The following is a 15069-nucleotide window of genomic DNA, read 5'->3' as shown; positions in this document are numbered from 1 at the left end:
GACTTTCTCTGTGTGTGTGTGTGTGTGTGTGTGTGTGTGTGTGTGTGTGTGTGTGTGTGTGTGTGTGTGTGTGTGTGTGTGTGTGTGTGTGTGTGTGTGTGTGTGTGTGTGTGTGTGTGTGTGTGTGTGTGTGTGTGTGTGTGTGTGTGTGTGTGTGTGTATGCTATGAATATTCTTAAACCACAGTTTCCATGATCCTTCTGTTGCAATATTCTGGCAAATCATTCCTTCCTCGTGCGTGCGTGTGTCGGGGATGCCAGTCAGAAATAAGAGCAAGCCAGGGCGCAGAATGGAGATGTATACGCGCTGAAAGAAACGCACGTTTCATCAGCTCAACAACCACTGATGTTTCCACTGTGACAGTGGATACACATACTGTATGTTACTAATCATACATCAGTGAGCTTCCCAGTGAAAGCCTTCTGCGGGCTGCAGTTGGTGTATTTAATGGAGTCCGCGTCCTCGCTGTTGTCCATGTAGTCTGACTTGCAGTTGAGCGACTGCTTGCTGTCGCTCTTCTGAAACTCGCCAAACTGCGGCTGCTGCCCGCAGGTGACGTGCGTGTACTGGAACTGCTCCTCGTGCTCTGTCTCCCGGTGGTAGAAGTAGTTGAAGTTGGACACGATGACGGGCACGGGCAGCGCAATGGTGAGCACGCCGGCGATGGCGCACAGCGAGCCCACGATCTTGCCGCCGATGGTGACCGGGCACATGTCCCCGTAGCCCACCGTGGTCATGGACACCACCGCCCACCAGAAGGCGTCCGGGATGCTGGAGAATCCGCTGTCCGGGTCGTCGGTCTCGGCGAAGTACACCGCGCTGGAGAACAGGATGACGCCGATGAAGAGGAAGAAGATGAGCAGGCCCAGCTCCCGCATGCTGGCCTGCAGGGTCTTCCCCAGGATCTGGAGGCCCTTGGAGTGTCTGGACAGCTTGAAGATGCGGAACACCCGCACCAGGCGGATGACCCGCAGGATGGCCAGCGACATGGCCTGCTGGCCATTGCCCTGGTGCTCCGCCAGCTCCAGGCCCAGCGTGATGAAGTAGGGCATGATGGCCACGATGTCGATGGTGTTCATGATGTTCTTGAAGAACGCAGGCTTGCTCGGGCACGCCGCGAAGCGCACCAGCAGCTCGAAGGAGAACCAGATGATGCACAGCGTCTCCACGATGAAGAAGGGGTCCGTGAACGGGTTGGGCTTCTTCTTTGCGTCCGCGGTGCCGTTCACGGCGGCACCGGCGTCCAAGTCCGAGTCCTTGCCGTCCTCCCTGAACTCGGGCAACGTCTCCAGGCAGAAGATCACGATGGAGATCAGGATGACCAGCACGGAGACAATCGCGATGCCCCTGGCGGGGCCCGAGCTCTCCGGGTACTCGAACAGCAGCCAGACCTGCCTCTGGAACTCGTTGTCCGGCAGCGGCCGCACCTCCTCCTTGATGAAGCCCTCGTCCTCCTTGAAGTTCTCGATGACCTCCTCGCCCAGCTCGTAGAACTTGATCTCCTCCATGAAGATGTCCACCGGCACGTTGACGGGTCTGCGGAGCCTGCCGCCCGACTGGTAGTAGTAGAGCACGGCGTCAAAGCTGGGCCGGTTCCGGTCGAAGAAGTACTCGTTCCTCAGCGGGTCGAAGAAGCGCATCCTCTTGCGCGGGTCCCCCAGCAGGGTGGCCGGGAACTGCGCCAGCGTCTTCAGCTGCGTCTCGAAGCGCAGCCCGGAGATGTTGATGACCACCCGCTCGCAGCACTCCTGCAGATCGTGCTCGTCGTGGCTCTCGTGCCGCTCCGGGTCGTACACAGCATCCTGGGACAGGGCGGCCAGTGCCACGGTCTCATCCAGGTTCTCTCCGGGCACTACAGTCATCTTTCTCCCCCAAAAAAGGGCAACGCTGCTGCTGCTCCTCGCGCCACCACCGCCGCGGTCCCTGCTGCTCCTTGCCTCCTCTCCCTCTCCCCCGTCTGTCTGTCTGTCTGTCTGTCTCTCTCTCTATCTCCCCCTGTCTCTCCCCCTGTCTCTCCCCCTGTCTGTCTGTCTGTCTGTCTGTATGTCTCTCTCTCTCCCCCTGTCTGTGTCTGTCTCTAGTCTCGCCCCGTGCGTATTTTTTTGTCGAATTACCAAAACGCTCGCCCCAAAACACAATCGCCCCCGGGGCAAATCCGGCGACCTCGGAACGGTCGCCTCCTGGTGTATATCCTAAACGTAACCTCAGTAAACTATGCCTAAACCTAACCTTATTCCTAAACGTAACCCCAGTCAAGCTATGCCTAAACCTAACCTTATTCCTAAACTTATTTCTAACCTTATCCACAGTAAAACAAATACATGAAAAGGCTGCAAAAAAACTGCCGGTCCACGGGTGAAAAAATGGGGGCGAGCGTGTTTTGGGGCGAGTCTTCCGATTACCGCGTCGTTCTCCTCTCCGTCTCTTGTCTCTTATTGTCTCTCGCCCAGTGCGTATTCGTGTCCGCTCCGCTCCGCGTTATTTGGGAACCGAACGGGGTGCGTGTCTCTCTCTCTCTTCCCCCCCGGCCCCCCCACCCGTCTGCGTCCCCGGGCTGTCTGCGTGTTGCTCCGCTGTCACGTCTGCGGGTGTGTTGTTGTTTGTGTTGTCATTTCCCCCCCGTTCCTCGTTGCCGTCTCTCCTTCTCCCCCGTGCCGCGCGCACGCTCCCCAGTCTGGACTGTTGGCTGTCAGACTCACATTCAGTGGGTTTTAAGCAGCAACTGCTACTGCCCTCCCCAAGCTGACGTCTCCCTCTCCCTCTCCCCCCCCCTCTCTCTCTCTCTCTCTCTCTCTCTCTCTCTCTCTCTACGCGCGTAAAACACATGCATGCATTCATGTTCTCTATGTGATTCACATTGTCATGGAGCCACGCGCTGTAAACCATTCGTTGCAGTGCTTGAATGAAATGAGATGTTTAACGCTGTGTCGTGCGTAATGAGACCTGTTGTCCACATAAGGTTGCTAATTGCCCATAAGGTTGTACGGCTCCTGATATAAGTACAATGATAACATTACGCACACCCCCGTGGATTATGTCGGCAGTGCTTTTGGAGTCAGCATAATCAACCTTTTCGATCATGGACCCGCGATTTGAATATTCGTTCGGCAATTAAAATGTCAATGTCATCATACAATTAAACGACTAATAGCTTCATTTATATACAGCAGTGGTAAGGACCCCTAAATTGATCCATTTGAGTTAAAAATGTTTGCTTTGAAATATATACATATATTCAAAGATATGCACACATTTTCAAGGTTTTTCAAAAATAGCAGATCTACAAGTTCATGGCACAGCACTCGGTGCCGCGCTATGAGCTTGTATATCTGCTATATGTAGCCTATATATGTATACGTATATGTATATGTGCTATTGTATAGCCTACAAATTTAGCTGGGGACCCCCTGGTCCTCGATCTTGGACCACTGGTTGAGAACCACTGATATACAGTCGTCGCGCACGACGGCGCGCGTCGCTTGCCGACATGAGCTGATCTACAAGCTCGTGTTGTCGTCAAACGACACCGTTGTACCGGGGAGTATAATTGAGGCGCACAGAGGGGACAGATGAACTGCAATGTCATGCACACAACCTTGCTGATGTTGTCCAGCTGCGCATGCAGCTGTTTTCTTTTTTTTCTGTCTTCCACAAGTTGTGCGCTTATATAGTGCGCATATGTTCCATTATACCAGACTTTCAATGGCAACATGCCCTCTGTGTTCTGCTTTCTTTGGCACATTCCTGTTGTGTGTGTGAGTGTGTGTGTACAGTATTGTGTCATCATAACGTTGCATGGTGGACCCGTGGACCTAAATGGCGTTTTAACTTTTCGTCTTGTTTGTGTTGTCAAGGGAAACAGCTGGATAGTAGCCTATATGGCTGCATGCTTGATTTAAAGTGACAACAGCCGTGCGTTTGTGGTCTGTAATTGAACGTAAACACCACGCTGTGCAACAAGTCTGAAAACGGATCGAAATAGGCAGTTCTGTTCTGGCCGGGGCCAGAGCACACACAACACCATGATGACGTCTATTCCTAAAATAGCTGGATTTCTCCCAGGGCTCAGAGGAAAGTTTCTTTTCCCATGGAGTGCCTCGGGGGGAGCGGTGGTTCGAGTGGGGTGGGGGGGGGACTGATAAATACCAAATTAGCGTTACTAACACGTAGTGATATGTAGCCTAGACCAGTGGTTCTCAAAGTGGGGTCCGGGGACCCCCACGGGTCCCCCCACCCAGGACCGCTTCCGCGGCCAAATATCTATCAGTTTAGGGGTCCTTGACTTGCCATGAAAAAGTTTGAGAACCACTGGCCTAGACCAGTGGTTCTCAACCTGTGGGTCCCCCACATGATTTTGGGGGGGACCCAGATGACAGTGAAGTGACATTTTAATGACCTTTAAGACCTTTTTAATACCTCAAAAAAAGAAAGAGAAGAAAAAACCCATAATTACTGCATCAAAGGTAATCAACAAACTATATTGACAAATTGACAAATAATATAAGAGGCAAATGTTTTGAAAATAGCAGATCTACAAGCTCACAACGCCTCGCAGTCGCGTTGCGAGCTTGTAGATCTGCTCTTTTCACGATATTTATAGTGGAACCGAGTCAAACTAAATGTAATGCATCAACTCGTATACATTCCAAGTGCTTGTCAGGGTGGGGGGTCGCCAGTTCAAATATGATTATTTTGGGGGGTCCCCAGTTCAAATATTATTATTTTGGGGGGTCCCCAGTTCAAATATTATTATTTTGGGGGCCTGAAAAGGTTGAGAACCACTGGCCTATAGCCTATGACTATATTAGCCAATAAAAGCTGAATTCAGAAGTTATCTGAGAAGTTATCTCAAAGAGCTGTGTGGCTTCATAATTAATTCAGGCAACAGTTGCCTTTGAGGGCCTGAAGGAAAGAGAAACATTGCATCTTTTTGTTTAACACAGTGGTTCTCAATGGGGTCATTTTGAGAACCCCCCCCCCCCCCCCCCCCCCCCCCCCCCCCCCCCCCCAACTAAATTAGTCATAGCTAGGATAGGAACCAAATGGAACCATGTTACTCTGAGAGTTATCGGGGTGCATGACCTAATACAAGGGGGGGGGGGGGCTTGAAATTAACACGTTTGAGAAGCAACTGGTTTTTCCATTTGTCAGCATAGTCAGTTTTCTGAAGCCATGCAGCATTATAGCGAGATACAAATCTTACTGTGATCTTGTGTCTTTACATCAGTGGTTCTCAAACATTTTCACGTCAAGGACCCTCAAATATGGTGTGCCAATGACCCCCATGAAAGCAAAGATTGGTGTCACTATAATGTTCAAGATTTTTCATAAATAGCAGATCTACAAGCTCATAGCGTGGCACTCGGTGCCGAGCTATGAGCTTTTGAATAGCCAAAGTATAAAAGGTTAAAGTGGTTAAAATGTATTGTGATTTATTGCTATATTAACACATTTTGCTGGGGAACTCCTGGAACCCACCCCCAAGGACCCCTGCGGGTCCCCGGACCCCACTTTGAGAAGCAATGCTTTAGATGTTATGGAGCCTTGAGAGGGTGGAATGTGTATTTTCCTGACATAGTTGGATAATGATTTAGTCCAGTGGTTCCACTTTTTCTGGGTCAGGGTTCGCGGCCCACCCATCTGACCACTTAACACGGCAGCCGTGTACTTTTAAACATATGAATGTGACAGATCAATCAAATCACATTATTTGGAGGCCCACTTGCAGTATCCTCATGGCCCACCGGTGGGGCCCTGACCCACAGGTTGAGAACCAGTAATGGCAGACACAGTCTTGCCGATTTCTGCTCTGATTCACCTCAAAGTATGTTCACTCTGGCTGCCTCAGTCAGCCTCTGAGGAATTTTGATCAGGCAGTCCGGGACTACCTCATTTCCTATATCCTGTGAGCTCATTGCCCATAACGGTGCACGCTCACACGCACACGCACACACACGCGCACGCACACACACACACAAAGACACGCGCGCACGCATGCGCACACACACACACACACACACACACACGCTCGCACACAATTTTCCTACAGTACTTAACTGCCTCTCTTCCTCTGACACAGACACATCTTGTCATGTGCACGCACGCACGCACGCGCACGCGCGCACACACACACACACAATCTTACTTATCTGCCTCTCTTCCTCTGAAAGACACATTTGTGTCACGCACGCACACACACACACACACACACACACACACACACACACACACACACACACACACACACACACACACACACACACACACACACACACACACACACACACACACACACACACGCACACACACTGACAGCAGGTTTGAGACTTCTCGCCTTTCCTTTGCTGTGACACGAGTGATGTTGCTGAGAGGTTTTTCAAAATGTCAGCCTCACTCCCTTGCCATTTCCCCGGCAAAACTCCTCTACCATTGTATCCACAGTATGACTGGTGGCTTGGCTTGTAACCTGTTTCTCTGTGGCCACTGGCCAGTGGTGTAAAGTAACTGTACTTAAGTACAATTTTGAGGTACTTTTACTTTCCTGGACTATTTCCAATTGTCTATACTTTTACTTCTACTCCACTACATCTCAGAGGCAAATATTGTACTTTTACTCCACTACAATTATTTGAAAACTTTAGTTAGTTACTTTGCAGATATAAATTATTACATTATAAAACTACTTTAACCCTATTTCATACCTAGGCTATTTGAAAATAGCCGATCTACAAGCTCACAACGTAACACAAGCTTGTAGACCGGCTATTGTCAAACCTTTTAGTACTTTTACTTTTGGTACTTTAAGTACATTTTGATACCGATACTTTTGTACTTTTACTCAAGTGAATTTTTTATTCTGGACTTTTACTTGTAACAGAGTACTTCTACATTGCAGTATTGGTACTTTTAGTTAAGTAAAACATTTGAGTACTTTTTCCACCACTGTCTGTGGCTACAGGCAGTGAGCCAAGTCAGCCGTCACCACAACTCCACCATGTCCCCGGGGTAAAGGGCTGTCACCCTTATGACATTTCACTTGACGATTAATTGTCATATAAATAGTTGCGATTATCGATTATCTAATACTCGTGACATGCACTTTGTAACCTGTTCTCCATGTGGCTGCAGGCAGAGAGCCAAGCCGCCACCACAACGCCACCACAACGCCACCATGTCAATTAAATTAAATTCATTTCATTTCATTTCATTTCATTTCATTTCATTTCATTTCAATTCAATTCAATTCAATTAGATTGGCATGAGACAACATACGTTTACATTGCCAACGCATAAGTGGAACAAAACAATCAAAACAAAATAATATATGTATGTACAATTAAAAGGGAACAAAGAAATGTGTAAACAGAGCTGTGTTACATTGCAACTTAGAGTAAACTATCTTACAAAACTTACTTTGGGACAAATAGCACATCTTTCAAATGTATTTAAAATTTAACTCAAATAGCAGCGTTTTTTTCAATTGTGTTTAAAGGTAGTGATCACTCGGTGCAGACAGTGCAGGAATACACACAATTATGTCAAAGACTTTTTGTCCGCAGACCCCCATCTGAAAATATTTTGTGCCAGGGACCCCCATACAAGATGTGTGTAGATAAAATATTTCGAAAATATTCCAAATATTTTGAAATGTGCAGATCTACAAGCTCACAACGAGTCACGTTGTGGTACGTTGTGAGCTTGTAGATCGGCTATTTTCAATTAGCCGATGTACATAGGTTTAAAGTGGTAAAACTCATTTTGATGTTATATCAACTAATTTAGCTGGGGACCCCCATGTGTGTGATCATGTGACCTAGTCGCTTCTTTTGGGCTTCGTAGACCTGGGTGCTTGTTTCTCTTGCAAAATCTGGCAACACTGGTTGTAACCTGTTCTCCATTGGCTGTCTCTACAATGCCACCAAGTCCCAGATGGGGTCACATCACACAGGCAGTCAATCTGACAGAAATCTTTATAATCCTTTGTTTTCTTTCATCAAAGTTCCTCGACTTGTTTGTAAGTGTTTTCTTCACCACATGAGAGAGAAATTTGCAACTGAAAGTTACATTTTGTGACAGAAACCGGATTGAGCCCAAGCTCAAGATATTTAGCCTAGGCTGCAGCAGCACTGCAGCCCAGCAAACACAAGGCCAGTCAGCAGCAGCAAGCAGCTCAAGCACCAGGCAGCAGCAAGCAGCTAGCAGCTAGCCACCAGGCCAGCCCAGCACCAAGAGCAGCCAGCTGCCACCACCAGGCAGCAGTAAAGCCAGCACCAGGCAGCAGCAGCAGCAGCTAGCCACCAGGCAAGGCATAGGAGCAGCCAATCACCACCAGGCAGCATCAGACCAGGAGCAACCAACCACCATGCCGAGGAACAACACCAACAGCAATGAGGATCTGATCTCCATGCTGCAGGTGCGTGAATTGATTGAACAACAACAAAAATGCACTATAAAGAACTTATGCTGCAACAGGAAAACGATTACGAAAACCTTCACACAAATGATCATGAACTACATGATCTAAAATCTAGCATCCGTTTCACTCAAAAGGAGGTGCATGGGTGAATTGAAATAGTCCTGCAAAAAGCAGCATCTCCTCTGATTGTGGGTCTAATGAGAAGGAATAGGTTATCCACAAATTGGATACTTTCCCCTTTTTCCTAACCGAATGGGTTCCCAGATTGCAAAATTGAATCTCTACTGACGATAGGCTCAAAAATCATCTATCTATTCAGAGGGCCAACTCAGACGAAGTGCATGGGACTGGACAACCCAAGGGGACACCACCACCACCAGGCCACGTGCAATTGTGGTCATATTCTTAGATTTAAGGAGGAGGCCGTACTGCAGAGGACGAAACACCTGAAAGACACACATTTGAATGAGAACTTTCCAGACCCTGTACGTCAGAGACGGAACGAACGGTTGCCAGCCTTAAAAGCAACCATGGAAAGGGGGGAGATTGCCTATCTTCGCTATGACAAACACCCACCCACCATCACAGCAATGAAAAATGAGGTAACACTGAACTAAAATAGGATTATTTATAATATTTTTATATCCATAAACCATGTGAATATCAACAAAATTACCTAGGAAAAGGCTGTACTGAGCTCATAATAATATTTCTAGTTAAGTTTGATATTAATAATAAGCCTAAATGACTAATATCAAACAATATACATATTCTGGCTATCTCAGAAATGCACCCTGATCACACAGTGTCTGATAATGCTATGAATCTATAGGGACACAGTATTGAAAGATAGGAGCTATGGGGGAGAGGTTGCTTTATCCATTCATCAGAGCCATATTACAGCTAAACTAAGACAGGATCTGATGCCAGGCAGCATTGAGGCTCTGTGGTTGTAGGATGCTGTTATCAACCATCCAGTGCTAAGAGTGACTATTTAAATACATTGATGTATGTGTTGATGTGTGGGTTTATTTGATGGGTGATCTTAATATCAACTGGCTATCACATGAATGCCCACTAAAACCAAAGTTATCTAAATAATTTTCCCCCTATTTTTTCCCCTTTTTTTGGGGTCTTTTATGCCTTTATTTATTTTATGCCTTGAGTAAATGTACTTAGTTACTTTACAGCACTGACTGCTGTTTTATCCTACTGACTCACCTGCCAGTGAGGAGCCCCCCACTAGAGCCTAGCTTCGTCCTACTCCTCCCACCCAGCACTCCCTGCTGACAGGTGCTGCCCCCCAGCCCATAGGAGTATGTGTGGTGACAAATATCACCCAAGCCAATTGTGTTCGTATAGAACACACCATCATAATTCTCATTTCAGTGAAACACACTAGATCACAGGAGCTGCAGTTTGTCATGTCGTCTCCGTCGGTTGGAAAACTTCTATATCCAAAATAGTCACTTTTCAGGAAATGGAAAACAGTGGATCCAATGTATTATTGTGGGATCGCTTTAGCGATCATTTGTGGGATCGCTTTAGCGATCACACTAATGTTATCTTCACTAGTTATTATTATTATTATTCCGCCCGTTTTTGGATTGGTCAAGCTTCACGTGACATCACAATATGTAATATAAATAGGTAAGACAGAATTAATCAGGAACACTCTAGTGTGATACTATCAACATTCATCCCACACTGTTTCTTCAGGAACAGTACTTTCTAGTTATTTAGTGTTCTTGTTAATACATTCATTGGTTTAAATATTTATAACACTCACAGACACACTTAACCACTTTCAACCCGCCATCCCTATTTTTAGGCATGTCATCTCAATATAATTTTCAAAAATGTTAAAGAGAATTTAAAAACAAATAGCCGATCTACAAGCTCATAACGTGACGTGTCACGATGCGACGAGCTGTGAGCTTGTAGATCAACTATTTTTGCTACTGTACTTTTGGATGACAAAGTATGACAAGCAGGGCTGCCAGATCTGCTAATTATAATTTCCCCGCAAGATTTTATTTGAAAATAGCCGATCTACAAGCTCACAGCGCGTCGCATCGCGACGCTTTGTGAGCTTGTAGATCTGCTATTTTCAAATAGCTGATGTATATGTTAAAGTGCTCATGTGGCCCATAGTCGCTTCTTTTGGGCTGGTTTTCCTAGACCTGGTTGCTTGTTTTTCTCATAGAATCTGGCAACACTGATGACAAGTAGGGCAGTCATTACAAAAAAAACAAAAAACATAAAGGGTTGAAATATGGAGATACAAGCTTTCTGCCCGACAGCGACGATCTGAAAAATGCTTCAGTTCTCTTAAGGCCCGTCCCCTCCGGGTTCCCACCCCCATCATGACAAAATCATGCCAGCCACATAATCATGGAAGGGTCCCAGTGGCATGTCACTCCATCACAGTCTAATAAACCTAGAATGAGCAATTTCAGCCTCTGTCTGTCTGAGGACTATAGCTAATGAGATTGAATCTCACATCCTTCAGAAGTTCTCTCCCAACGCAATCAAACATCGCCCTCTGTGTCCCAGTGTTGCTCAAACAGCCATAATTTAGTCATTGTAAAAAACAAAAAAATTAAACATTATTTTATTCACTAGACCGGTGCCCGTTGGGCAACTGCCTACTCAGGAATGATGCAAGTCGGGAACGATGCAAGTTGGGAATGTATGTTATGTAACGTTGTCAATGTTGTCACTTTTATTCTCATATATGGAGATCTCTATCTGTCTGTCTGCCAGTGTCCGTTTTATGTCCATATATGGAAATTCTTGATGTCATCCTTGACGTCATCGATATGCCCGTATATGGGCATATCGGTCTGGCTCAGCGGTTCTGGACAACCGCCTATCCGAGAGATTCGACGCTGGGCACTGCACTCCCTCGTGTCGGGGGGGGGGGGGGGGGGTGTCCAGGGGTCCTTGAGGGAGTCCCTAGCAATATGTACAGTTTACACACTTAATTCCTGTTTTATTTTTCAGCAATTTGAAAATAGTCTATCTACAAGGTCACAACACACGTGAGCGTGTATTACGTTTTTGCCGTTTTTTATGCTTTTTTTGTTGTTAAAAAATTGAGAAACATCTACAAATCTTTTCTTATGGGGGTCACTAGCACAACATCTTTTCAAATAGGGGTCCGCATCCAAATACGTATCCATTCAGGGATCCTTTGTATGACTACGATTGAGAACCACATCACTGCTTCATGACTGTGTCAATGTCAGCAGTGGACCTCAACCTCTCTCCAACCGGTGGTCCTCATCTATCTGTTGTTCTACTGGGACATGAATTTGTTTGTCTGCCGTGAAGTCAGGCAACATTCCTGTTTTAAAACGGCTCTTTGTCCTGGACATTGTCTGAACAAAATCCAAGACCCACTGTTTTAGATCTCAACACACTTGTTGAGAGACAAAAGCCAGAACTATTCCATTTTCTTTAAAATAATGCACCATTTGTGTGAATTATAATTAGTTGCTTGATTCAGTATTTAGATATTTGATATACATTTTAGCAGACACGCCCCCTTCCTATACAAAACCATTATAATTTCAAACTCCATTTGTAACATGTTCGATTCATCAAAAACACCCATCCTTGGTTCTGGTGACTCATCCTGCCCTCCTAATACGTGAGGGGGCTGTGTTTTTTCGATTACTTTTTTCATTTTTTAAAAATGTTTTTTATTGTATTAAAATGTTTTCACTTTAAAACATAATTATTACAAATAAATGAAAAAAGTAATTGAAAAAACACGGTCTCCTCACGTATTAGAAGGACAATATCATGCAGAACCAAGGACGGGTGTTTCCGATTTAATCTAACATGGTTAAAATGGAGTTTGAAGTTACAATGGGTTTGTATAGGAAGGGGGCGTGTCTGATAAAATGAATATCAAATATCTAAATACTGAATCAAGTAACTTAAAAACTGTCCGGGGTGCTCACAAAAGCCTGAGTAGACATTTTTTTCAAAAGTGAAATATCCCTTTGATATACCAGGGTGGCAAACTAGGGGGGCAATTCTTCCTATAGGCGCAGAGCTGTGGCTCTGTCACGTCACGTGACATATAGCTCCTCAGGAGATGTGATAAATCTTCAGGTGTAGCATGTGCACGTGCATACATGCTATCTAATCATTTCACAGGCTCACTTACTTACGCTTCAGAGCGATGTCTTCTTAAGATGAGCAGTATTGTGTTTGGTGCTGGTGTTGGAGCCTTAGAGGGCGATGAAGGTCGTATAGCTCTCGCTGTAAGGTGTACACAGACGGCTGCACACATTGAACTCCATTTATACATTATGTATTATGAGATTGCTTTCAAGACATGCAATTTCAGTTGGAAAAAAAGCATACATTTGTACTGTAGCCTTGAATAGGAATGTTGGAACATGCTTTCACAAGGCTGCGATTCCTGCTGATTTAGTCCCCTATCGATAGTTGAAAAGCTACACGGAAAAGTGTTTCAGTGCACATTTGTAAATGGAAGCATATATAGCCTATATAATTATGTTGCCAGAACCTTCATTAAAAAAGAAAAATATTAAGAAAATGTATTCACAGGCTATGCTTTTCAAAAACAAATACAACAGACTTCAGTTGTCCATGTGCGACCTCACCATCACCTTCTCTTCCCACCCAGTGGTGGAAGAAGTACTCACATATTTTACTTCAGTAAAAGTATCAATACCACAAAAAACTACACTTTGTTAAAGTAAAAGGCCTGTGTTAAAAAAGTTACTTGAGTAAAAGTACAAAAGTATTGGCATCAAAATATACTTAAAGTATCAAAACAAGCTCACAACGCGTAGCCCAGGTATAAAATAGGGCTAAAGTGGTTAATATATGTTTTATAATGTAATCATTTATATACTAAAAGGTTTGAAAATAGCAGATCTACAAGCTCACATGATGCGACCCGTTGTAGATCGGCTATCTTCAAATAGCCTAGGTATAAAATAGGGCTGAAGGGGTTAATATGTTTTATAATATAATTTATATCTGCAAGTAACTAAAGTTCAAATCATTGTAGTGGAGTAAAAGTACAATGTTTGCCTCTGAGATGTAGTGGAGTAGAAGTAAAAGTACTGACATTTTTAAATACTCCAGTAAAGTAAAAAAATACCTCAAAATTGTACTTAAGTACAGTACTTGAGTAAATGCACTTAGTTACTTTACACCACTGTTCCCACCGCCCCGATTTGAGTCCCGACCCGTAGCATGAGAACCTCAGATTTAGATGGATTATAAATGAAAGGAGCCCGGAAGATGAGGGGGAGCCTTGGAGCTGCCGAACTTGTTCCCAGTTTTATCTTCATCTCACAAAGAGATAAAAAGTGGGAAAGCAATTTGAAAATGAGACGCACGTGCGGTGCAGTGGGGAATGAACTCGGTGACACATCTCTTAGTCACTGTAAGCATGGTCCCCAACCACATAACTTTTTGGCTAATTTAAGTGTTAGCGGGGAAAATCTGTAAAGTAAAGAAGGGGAAAAAAGTGTAAAGTAACTACCGTAAGTAGCCTACATTTACTCAAGTACTGTACTTAACTCATTCAGTGCCACTGGACGTCTAAGACGTCCGTTAATATAAGCCCTGAGTGCCACTGGACGACTAAGACGTCCACCCCAAAAAAATAACATTCAAAATTTTTTTATTTTTTGGGGGGGGGGGGGAATGTTCAGAACCCAAGATATCATGATTTGAAAATATTCTGCTCCATTCACTCTTTGTTTAACTTCTTACTGAAAATGGCTGTATCTCGGCTCCTAAGCACTTATTTTTTTACAATGAATTTTGGCTGTGGCACTCAGAGCCAAACTGCCATAAATAAGCCGGGCACTGAATGAGTTAAGTAAAAATTTGAGGTATTTTTACTTTAGTGGAGTATTTCCAATTTTCTGCACTTTCTACTCCTCTACTACATTTCAAATGAAAATATTGTACTTTTACTCCATGACAATTATTTGACAAGTTTAGTTACTCGTTACTTTGTAGATTTTGATTATTATTACAAAACATACATTAACCACTTCAGCCCTACAGTATATGCATTTCGGCCATTTGAAAATAACCGATCTGCAAGCTCACAATGCGTCGCATCGCTACGCATTGTGAGCCTGTAGATCTGCTATTTTCAAAATATATTTATACATGTTGTACATTTGAAAACTTGTGAAATGGGACATTCTGCATGAGTACTTTCTACTTTTGGTACTTTTAAGTACCTTTTGATACCAATACTTTTGTGCTTTTACTCAAGTACATTTTGCAACAAAGTTACACACAAGGCAAGGAAAGTAAAGTGTTTTTGTATAGCACATTTCAACAACAAGGCAATGCAATGTGCTTTAGTGTGCTTTTCAAACATCACTTTTAGATGAAATGCTGTCCTAATTAAGCCCCATTAAATAAAACAAAATTATGAAAATGACTGAAATTGCGGCTGAAGTGCATTTTGGGTGCATTAATTAATTTGTTAAAATGTAAGTTTTACATTTTGGATTAAAGTGTACAAAGGAAATGTTTTAATTGCATGCTTTTACTTCATTAAAAATCCCATTTGGTGGTTTAATGGTGTAATTATTATTGCATCCATTAAACAACCATTACATGTTTCTTCTCGTGCA

At 44.4% G+C, this 15069-nt stretch overlaps 1 protein-coding gene across 1 annotated transcript; it reads right to left on the bottom strand.

Moving 5' to 3' along the window:
* Nucleotides 1-209: 209 nt before the first annotated feature.
* Nucleotides 210-1960, bottom strand: LOC308080026 (shaker-related potassium channel tsha2). The gene has a single exon (XM_080421725.1). It carries the CDS (start codon nucleotides 1860-1862, stop codon nucleotides 390-392), a length of 1473 nt encoding a protein of 490 aa, XP_080277851.1. The 5' UTR covers nucleotides 1863-1960; the 3' UTR covers nucleotides 210-389.
* Nucleotides 1961-15069: the final 13109 nt, after the last annotated feature.

This window comes from Gymnoscopelus braueri (genome assembly GCF_963280865.1).
Source record: "Gymnoscopelus braueri genome assembly, chromosome: 23".
NCBI classification, from domain to species: domain Eukaryota; kingdom Metazoa; phylum Chordata; class Actinopteri; order Myctophiformes; family Myctophidae; genus Gymnoscopelus; species Gymnoscopelus braueri.
This window is presented reverse-complemented; position numbering and strand designations above follow the sequence as displayed.

Excerpts from the sequence above, each read along its gene's own strand:
- LOC308080026 (XM_080421725.1), bottom strand. The coding sequence starts at position 1,862 with ATGACTGTAGTGCCCGGAGAGAACCTGGATGAGACCGTGGCACTGGCC.